At 36.0% G+C, this 10,686-nt stretch overlaps 1 protein-coding gene across 2 annotated transcripts; it reads left to right on the top strand.

The window, feature by feature from the left end:
- Nucleotides 1-552: 552 nt before the first annotated feature.
- LOC134532359 (odorant receptor 4-like) lies at nt 553-10,052 on the top strand. 2 transcript variants are annotated; one of them, XM_063368789.1, is made up of 5 exons: nt 1,209-2,320; nt 2,540-2,636; nt 5,813-5,920; nt 8,218-8,373; nt 9,755-10,052. In XM_063368789.1, the coding sequence occupies exons 1-5, from the start codon at nt 1,452-1,454 to the stop codon at nt 9,821-9,823; spliced, it is 1,299 nt and encodes a 432-aa protein (XP_063224859.1). In that variant the 5' UTR covers nt 1,209-1,451; the 3' UTR covers nt 9,824-10,052. The 2 variants fall into 2 exon arrangements, 1 of the variants encoding a protein (XP_063224859.1); XR_010075137.1 differs by lacking the exon at nt 2,540-2,636 and having other exon boundaries at nt 553-2,320.
- Nucleotides 10,053-10,686: the final 634 nt, after the last annotated feature.

Below are 10,686 nucleotides of genomic sequence, written 5' to 3'. Positions count from 1 at the left end.
TTATACAAACAAGCATTCTGAACATTAGCTTGCATAAAGTTGAATGAAATGTAGCAATTTTATGTAGAAATGTTATGGAGAAATTATCGGTACTAAATAGTGGGCGCCACCACGTGAGTGGGCACGTGGACCCGGCTGGAGACTCTAACCCAGGGCGTTACGTGGCCCGTGTGTGGCGAGATATTTGGCCCTCTAGATATGAAACGCGCTGCTCTCGACCCTACCTAAGCCCGCTCTCAGCGTCGGGCACGCTTCTACCACGCAGTGGGCTCTCAGGGCGTCCCACACGCCGCCGACCAGGTTTGGGTTCCACGTGGTCCCCCGAACACAATTACACGTAACACAGTTAATTGGTTTATTTTACTCACGATTTATTTCTGTACACGTTCCTTCACTGGTACAACTGAGAAAACGCCTGAGGCACGAATCGGCTTAGGTGAAGAGGCGAACCACGCACGTGGCCGCCCCAAGTCGTTACGTATTACAATGATGATACCAAAAACTCCGAGGAGTTAATATTAAATATTTATACAGTCTCTCCGACCGAGAGAGGCCCCGAGGATGAAAGAAAGAGATTCGAATAAATTAAACTATGGAATTATTACTCAGTGACTCAACGGTGATGTCCTCGGGGTGTCGACAGAGACGTCCGCTCTCGGCCGGCTGTAGAAGGAGACTGGGATGAGATCATGGTTTGCAGGTGGCAACATGGCGCCCTTCGCGCCGAACACAATTACCGTTACAACATTCTGCGATTCCGTGCCCCGGCGAAAGTTAAGTAAATAATAGATTACATTAATAAATATATAAAAATTACTGGCAATTTAAAATACATTAATGTTTACGTCGTTATTGAGAATTATTATAAAACATTCCTACCCTCGTCCAAGTCCGTGCCTATTCGGGTCCGCCCGGGTAACGTCTATAGTTTTATAATTAATGTAATATTTAAATTGAAGAAACACATGATTAAACTGCAACAAGACACTGGGGCAAAATAATGAAAGAAAAAGGGTTACAATATTAATTAGCATACTTAGGGGTGCGGCGCACTGCATCTAAGCGCCCTCTTGCTGTAGTTCGTGGCGCGCAGTTTGAATCGCACACGGCTACGTACGTTACGACACAAATGCCGGGTAGGGAAGGTGTTGGGAAAGGGAACGGAGGATGATCAGGCTCGTGGGGCGAAGCCCCGGCTGACGTCAATGTATTTCTATTTCCTTTTCAAAGTTTTAAAAAATAGGATGATAACCATAAAATTAAACAATATCTCCAACACTTAGGTTTATAAAATGTTATTAATACCACCCCCTTCCAACCTGATAGCCATCTACTGAGAAGCTGAAGCCTTACCATTTTATTTAATTTTTAGTTACCATGTAATGCTGTGATAAATTCCATCTATTAGATCGGAATCATTTTGCCTTTCAGAATTTTTTTCCTCGTACACGATGGAAAACTGGTCCACACTCCCTTCGTGCCAAAGAGCTCTTAGATTCTTTGGCTTGTGGCCCACAGAGACGCTCGCGCCTCTGTACCTTTGTCGCACGGTGGCCATCCTCGGGTTGCATGCGTACTACGTCATCTATTTCGCAGTCATGCCCTTCTGGCAAGGTACGGACAAGATGTTGTACTCGTACAGCTACATCATAATTGCTTCAACGGCCCTGCACCGAGTCGTGATGATTCCAGTCAAAAAGAAACAGATAATGAGGCTGTGCTCGGACATGGAGCGGAACTACACGTCCATGGAGCCCGACAACCTGGGCTCGTCTGTCTCCAGGAAGACCCGAGACAGCATCAAAACCTTCTGCACGTGGTACATGTGGAGACAGACCGTCGTGATGGCCTTCTGGTGCATGGGATACGTCATGTCCATTCTCTACGACCTCTGCGTGAAAGGCACGCCATACTCTGAGATCAAGAAGGAGTTGCCCTACGGAGTGCACTACTCGTTTGACTGGGAGGCAAGCCCAGCGTTCGAATTGCTGTTTGTGTTCGAGATGCTGCAGATCACGACAATCATCTACACGATTAGCATTTCCGACTGCACTCTCTTCACCATCGTAGCCCACATCAGTGGGCAACTGCAGGCTCTCATCGCTAAGATACAACTAGAAGAAATGGAGGAGAGAAAGACAGATTCGGCTAGCTGTGTACAAACCACTACGGGGAGCAGTCGTGAAAATATAAAAAAAATTAGGACCAAAATTGATGTTGAATGCACCACCAACAATTCGTCTCGGAAGCAAGAAAACTGTAGGCACAAAGATGAACAATTCTTGCACCATATAATAACACACCACAACGAAATTTACAGGTAAATAAAAATTATGTTATTCTCAAGCTTAAATTATGTATAGATTTATTTTCATTATTACTTATTTTCATTCTTTAATAGTTGACATTTAATAAAAACTGCTATGAATATGAATTATTATGAACGTAAAATATTGAATGAGATATTTTTTTCTGCATTTGTGTACTACTATGATTTAAACAGTGTTTTCTATATTTTTTTTCCTCCTTTTCAATATAGATTTGCAGATAGTTTTGAACAAATGTGCAGTACTATGCTGTACATTAAATTTTTCGCTACCACATTTTTCTTGTGCTTGACAGCATACATGGTTTCGGTAAGTGCTTCATTACAGTTTTCACAAGTAGGTATTCCAGAAAGTTGTAAATTAAAGCAGTGTTAATGCTCGATACAGTGCCTTATACTGAGCGGTTTGCAGGTCAACACTCTGTGACTACTTTCACAAGCTGCACTTTCCTGGATAATTATGGGTGCATTAGATGAATTAATTTACATTCAAATATTGCACTCCCTTTTTTTTTTGCTTCATTGAAACATAACGTGTTGTCACCAGTGAGGTCATTAGAGACGATACCACTCAATGATTCTATTCAGGGAATTCTGGGATGCATTGTGCCATGGCCTGTGATAAGGAACATCCCAGCATTTGCCTAGGAATGATTTCGAGAGATCAATTAAAAAACTAAATAGGGATGGGTAGACTGGGATTTGAACCTGGATCCTCTGGAATGAAAGTACAGTGTCTCACCACTGTGCCACCCCGTTACTTTAGGCCCTTTATTGAAGTTAAGTTGAAACAAATGAGAAACTCATGCTTCTTAGGCATTTTTAGGCTATACATGCACAGGAAAATTCATGATTGATAAAAAAGTGCAATTTTAAACAGTTGGTGTTCTAACTTTATTAATCGTAGTTAAATAAAATATGTACTTTAAATTCCACCCTTTCCTAAGGTCCACCAAAGCATGGAGGCTTTAATGGGTCCAATATGATGATGGGCTTCCTCACATTATCATTATTACTGATAAAAGTGGATAAAGAAACTCAAGGACCTTGATGAAGTTGCACTAGGAAAAATAATTTTGTATCTTCGTCTTCGATGTCGCTACAACCCAGAAGCTAAGCAACTCCATTTAAATGTTTGTTTCCCAAATCAATAAATATTGTAATTTCATTTATCAAATTACATATTAAAAATATAATATCTTCGGAAACAGTAATAGAATAGGTCAAAGCATATTTGCAGTGTTGAATAAAAATTTAACAATTTACTACAAAATTGTATTTACTCCAAAAAACTTTTTTCTAATCATAATCTTCAATTCTCAAATCTTTCAAACACTAGAGACCCAATGATATTAAAGGGTTTGAGGATTCTACCGGCCCATCCCAAATAATAAGGCTTTATGTCTCTTCGGGATTAAGGTAATCAAGAATATGGATACAGGAGTGGCCCTTGACTTAGCGGGGCCCTGAAGGCCATTTACTTATGCCGGGAGCTGATATTTTGGAGGGGCTTTACCGATGGCCCTGGAGAAAGGGGGCTGGTGCGGTAAGGTATAACCCTCAAAGAAAAAAGGGCCCTCTGAAAAATTAAAAAATACATTCTTTAAACAAAGTTTTTAAGTCAAATTAGAACTTAAATTTTTTCAATAGTTTTGGTAATTTATCTTATAAATGTTGCTAGAGTGATTTCGTGGATCATTTAAATGTTGGAATCAAGCTGGCTGGATGAGATACAAACTCTGGTCCTGGCCAAATTCCGAGCAGGATAAAATCACTTGTCAGCAGAGATAAACTGTAAATTATTGTTGAGATAGCAGCCTGTGAACCTTAGGCTTATCTTTATGACTGAATTTTTTTTTATTGACAACAGTAAGCAAGTGCTGACAAATTTTTTTAAGCATATATTTGCAGCAGCACATACCATAACTGTGACAGTGATTATGGCAGAAAACTGTGTACATGTTTAAAAATGAGATAATTGGACACAGTTTTACAATCAGGAAACTACTACAAAAATACTCCCTGCTCTACAGTCATTTTCACAAAATATTTCAAATAAAATGTTATACATACACCACAGCTTAAGTGTTTCCCATCATTATTTTCCATATTGATACCTTTCCAAGATAAATGACAAGTAATAATCATACTTTTCAAACAATATCCCAGATATAAGAAATGGCATAACGAATTATGGTCCATCCCACTGCATTCTGTAATTTAGGAGTGAGACAATGGCGATTATAATTGCATGGGAAATTTTACTATATGGCATGGGCGTCGCAAGGATATATTTTTTGGGGGGGACTTCAATTGATTTTGTTGCTGAGGAATATCCATCCCCTGGAAAAAAAGCTGGGGGTACGGGGGTCCTCCCCCGGGAAAATTTGGGGTTTGAAGGTGCAAAAAGGTGGTTTTTAGGCATTTTTCTTTCCTAAATATCTATTCTAATTATAGTTGGTTGCAATATATAATTTATTTTTTATAAAAAATATTTTCAGAGAACAAATTTGTAAAAACACAGTTAACATATCTTTATTCGGTATCGGACCTGATTTTGATTTTACACGAAGATTGAATTAAAAAGTGCTCACATTACCACGATTGGACTAAATACATCATGCGCAACATATGGGTTATATCACAGAAATCATATTTTTAATATAACTACGAAACTAAATATATTATTGGAGGGGACGAAATTGAAAATCTTTATTATTGGGGAGGACGTGCCCCCCCCCCCCCCCCCCCCCCCGTCCCCTCGGTTGCGACGCCCATGCTATATTGAATACAATAAAGTTATTTTTTAAATTAACAATGATTCAGATTATATAGATTTACATTTGATTAAATCAGACATTGAAGTCTGAAGCTTCATATGTTAATTTTTTTTTAATGCAAATTCTAAATTAAGCAGTGATGATAGCTTATGATCTAAAGTTTTAATTCATTAATTATTTTTCTGTGAAATAATATATATGCATTGATTTTTTAAATATTTTATATCAGCCACTGGACAACACTGACTCTTCTGATATCAAAGTGTGAACTTTGATCATAGTACTCAGAGGTCAGCCTACTAAACACACTGCCTTGATGCTCCTGTGTTATGTGTATGTACAGATAATATGTTAAAATGAAAATATTTCTTAGCTATCACAGTGTTCACAACAGCCATGTCAGAACAACAGGTTTATGAGTTACAGCCATGACAGTAGCAGTAATTAATAAAAAAACCTCTCTGTAAAAAAAAGCTTAAGTTTTGGCCCTGAAACCAAGAAAAAATTTTTTTACCTCATTTCCATTACAGCTGTTTTCTAATGTTTGTAAAGTATTAATTTTTAACCAGTTCACTTGCATGTGAAAAAAAAAACATAATTGAAACAGCACCTGCCATTTTTTTTATTAAAATGTTTGGGAAATTTAAGAACATGTCTAGTTCAATTCCACATGTAAACTTTAAAAGTTAAATCATCCTAATTTCAGATTTCCTTGGATTCTCCCGGCAGCATCTGCCGATTCATGAGCTGGGCACTTTATGAAAGTAACATACTATACAACTACTGTCGACTGGGTGAACAACTGACTGGCTGGGTGAGTTTTACAAGTTCAATGACATACACTGTGGATCAATCCAGTTATAATATCATATCACACACCCAGTAAAACATTGTTGTAACTCAAAAAATTACCATTTTTACCAACTACTTGAAAAAATTAAGAAAAAGCTCCTTTACCAGATTTAAATACAGTTTTATGTCTGTGTGGTGTAAAAAAAAGTTACAATATGAAGACTTCAATTTGTTATTAAATAAATTTGTATCTCAAACCCATAAATGTAGTTAGTGATTCTTATTATGATAATATTTGATATTTATACCTCAGAACCAAGTGAGCCTAAGTCATAACTGGGAAACTTTCACAGGAGAGTAAAAAAAGCTGCATTTTTAATGGTACTGTTTTTTCCATCAATACCGTATCCATGCGGCTGGCTAGAATTTGGGACATTTTCCAACCACAGGTACATGGCACTGTAATTGGACTTGTGCTTGTCCAGCTCAACCAAAGCTTTGGATTTTGGCTTCGGTTCCTTGGTGTTAATATTAGTGTTCCTTGGTGTTTATTAGATTATGCTTTTAGGTATATATCATTTACTGACTGGTTGGAATAATATTTGTGTATTCTAATAATTCTATGTGCGATTAACTTCCCTGCTTCCCGCTCGCCATGCGCCAGTACGCGGGAGGCAGTCTTGGCTCATCTCTCCCCCGCGACGGATGCCTCAGAGCATTGCTCCCCGCTTCACCGCTACAGAGTCGTTAGTGGTTCATCGATTAGCACGGTCGCGCTCAGCCAGTGCCTTAACGACATTTAACGCACATGCAAACTACCCAGTGAACTTAGGGTTCTTCCGACGTCACGCAGTCTTTTCGGTACGGACTGAGATACCATGTATTCGCGGGGGTATGATAGGAAGCCGCACCATAGTCCCTTGTAATCCAAGCTAGTCAGACAGTTATAGCTTCGGGACTACTGTATATAGTTGTGGTTATCCACCTCTAACCCGGATGTTTCGCTACGTCGTGTGTACTATACCCACTTCTGTTAATTAAAGGTGCGCAGAATGCGCTGGTGCCACCCGGTACAAGTCAGCTCACTGATAGCTCCATGTAAAGGGCTTTGCGGTCTATAAAACCGAACTACAAACAATTATTACGATTTTCCTTCCAAATGGCGTCTCGAGCGTCCGACAGCTCGAGGGGTCACTGTTGTCTTGGCCCCCTGTAGTAAGCCACGTGGTGAGGACCCTTTTCAATCACTGAGTTTTCATGCTAGCCGGCTCCCACGTCACGGTCGAGAAACATTCATTACAGGGGCCACAGAGCCATGTGTCGTAATTTCTTGAGTGAGTCACTATGTTGTGGTTCAATAGTAAGCAAACTTTTAAACCATAATCTGCAACTAAACAAAAATTGCCAAATTTGGACTTAAACCTGTACTTTCTGAGGTGCAGACATCACATACATATTTGCCATTTTCCCTTGATTACAAACAGTACAAGACATTCCTTCTATTTTTTAAAGTTTCTAAAAATAGTTATATTTTTACACTGCTATAGTTATGACTATCAAAACTATTTTGCAGCAATTTTTTAATTAACAAATTTAATAACCTACTATTTTATAGATAATTTTTAGATTTATACTTCTTTCGGCATGTTATGAAAAAATGGTTATTAAATTTTTACCATGTGGGCACAGCATGCAACAAAATTGAATGAAGAAAAAAGGCTACATACAAATAAAAATATATATGTGCTTTTAAATCATATACTTAAGTCATTGATATTGAATTCTGGTCAATATAATTAAAACAGTTATTTATTGTGAAAATTAAAGATAGAAATTGTGTTCATAAACGTTTTCAAGTGTATTTATATTAAGTGAGGTTATGGTTCCTGTATGTATAACAATGCTTGTAAGCTTCCATTGTCACTGGCAGGGAATGTCTGTGTAAAATTCAGTAGTCTCCTGACCATTTTCATTGGAGTGTTTGTGAGGTTATGTTCCCATATGTATAATTTATAAATTATTACATTATTATTTAATAAATAATAAATTTCAATTAATTTACAAGTTAAATAATTAATTTTATACACATATTTATATTAATACTGAATACTTAGTAGGTATTTATTTAAAAATATTAATTTTAATTGAATTTATACTTTACAAACAGTATATTTTACTTCAGTCCTTTTATTATTTTATATCTATTAATTATGTGCATGTATGCATGCATAATTAAAGTTCGTTTTTTATTATGTTGAGTAGTATAACTTCTAACGCACATACATAAGTGTATATACCCATTTTTTTTTCTTCCTACAGAGTCTGAGAGTAAATGATGCTCTCTTTTACCTCAGCTGGCAAGATAAGTCTGTGGCGTTCAAAGAAACGTGCTGGATAATGATGGTGCGCGCGCAGAGGCCCATCATCCTGAAGGCTGGCCCATTCTACACGCTATCTTTCCCGAGTTTCCGCAAGGTAATTACTTCTACAAGTGGGTCACTAGTAGGCCTGTGCAAAGTTTAGAACTAAGCGAATCAATCAAAGTACTTTTTAAAATTTGATTTGGCTTCGCCAGGAAACTTGCTACTTCGTTTTATTTGAAGCTTCAGTTGTGATAAAACATCAGATGTGAAGCTTCAAATTTGTTGTAAAGCTCTCAAATATTTAAAACATGAAGGTTTTTTTTTTTGTGTTTTATATGTTTTGCTTCAATAAAGTTGGTTACCTGTAAAAATCGAAAGGTGGCACTCTGCTTGCTTTTATGAATACTCAGTATTAATATTATGCATGGTTATTTTATAATTTTTATTGAATGATGTTATGTATAGTGCCCAATTGGTTAAGCACATTATCATTTCAAGCATTAAAATTTTACAAACAATTTTTTTTCTTTTGCTTCAATCCTGTGTTTCATTAAATAAGTGTAACACAGCTTCACCGAGAACAATATTCGCAGTTTGATTTGGCTTCACAAATATTTAAAAATTTTTATTTAATATTTACTTTGCTACAAAAAGCTAATATTTGCACAGGCCTCGTGACTAGCGCCTACTGTTTAATCAGGCAAACTTGATTTAGGTGTTAAACAACAAAAGCCACAGGAACAGCAGTGTTAACAAGGTCTTCTTTTAACACACTATCAGTAAATTACACCTGATATAGAGTAGGGGTTCCCAAACTTTCAGACCCACAGCTCCCTTATAACAAGAATATTTCCGATGGCGCCCCCAATTCAAACCAATTTAAGGTCTGTACCAAAAATTTGTATGCATAAACTCACAAACTATAATTTCTTAATTGAATTTTTAATTGCTTTATAAAATTTTAATTTGTTACTAAAATCTTTGGCAATCTTTATTAATAAGATATTTTATAAATACAAAATCAATACTGAGCATTATTGAAGTTTCTTGTCACATACAGTGTAACCAGTAATGGCATATATCCAAAATAACATCTTGCTACACTCGTAGTGGTCGACATACCAGGTAGGAGATAGGACTCGGCTTGAGGGTAGATGTTAGTGGCTGTACATTCTGAGACTGAGTGAACAATTTGCTTTAGTGTGTATTTATTAGTTTATCTACTAGCCACGTTTAAATGTGCCAAACATTAACTGAAATACCTAGCACAAAGTACCTCTATCCTGACAATAAACAAACCATTTTATTTTGTCAGAGAAAAAAGTGCATGTTTGCAATAATCTCAATATAGTAAAGAGTATGATCCAATGTTTATGAGTCTTCGAACCATTCAAAAAGTATTTTTTAGTGAGATCGAGATAATTTAAATAAATATTAAAATACCATGTATGTACTCAAAAAAAAACACTAAAGTTGTGTTTGAAATGTTTCAGATCCTGGAGTCTTCATATAGTTATCTGATGGTGTTATTGCAGATGAATAAAAAACTTTATAGAGTGTAGTTTCTAACACAGCTTAAACTGCACTGCAATAGATGTAATTTAAGTCACATTTCACCAAAATAAAGTACCTACACTTTTAATTAATCATTCATTCATTCATATTGTAACTTGTAAACACTGTTTATAAGAGATTAATTTATGATTTTATTTATGAAGATTTTTTATAAGATTAATGTATTAACACAACTCTGCACATAAATTGATGATTGAGTAAAACCTATCAGAGTTTTATACAGTGAATTAATTCTTCCTGTACATATATTTCCTTTCACGAAAGTCCTTTCTCAAATTATACCAAGTGTACCAAACAATGAATATAATTTTAATTAAATCACTTATATAACGGTGTAATGAACGAACACCACAAACTAGAGAAGAAAAATAACATGTATAAATAAGGCTATATTTTAATTTAAATAACTATTAAATAATAATGAAATTCGTTAAAAAAAATATAAAAAATTATTTCTTTAACAATTTCTTTGTAATCATATTAATGCACTTAGTGATAATGTATGTCAGTAAATATTTAGTAATACTGTTTTCTAAATAAAACACTGAATAAATAAAGTTGCATGTTGAATTAATATAAATTATTTTTCAACAGATTTTCATTAATTAATAAATTGAAAACCCTGTCAAGGAAAATTTTTTAATGGCAAAGTGGGAAATTTTATGTTTAGTACAATTGCAACATATCACAGAAACACACTTTGTCAACAGACCTGAAAATATCTTTAAGTTTAAGTATTCACTGCATCTTGAGTTGGCGTAGCAACAAGATGACTGATATATTGCTCTTGGGCAACTTCAATGCCAAGCAAACACACGGTTAAGGTGCAGCTCTGAGCCGTAACTAAGAA

Source organism: Bacillus rossius, chromosome 5 (assembly GCF_032445375.1).
Source record: "Bacillus rossius redtenbacheri isolate Brsri chromosome 5, Brsri_v3, whole genome shotgun sequence".
Taxonomy (NCBI): Eukaryota; Metazoa; Arthropoda; class Insecta; order Phasmatodea; family Bacillidae; genus Bacillus; species Bacillus rossius.
The sequence above is the reverse complement of the archived record's forward strand: the minus strand, read 5'-3'. Positions and strand labels throughout refer to the sequence as shown.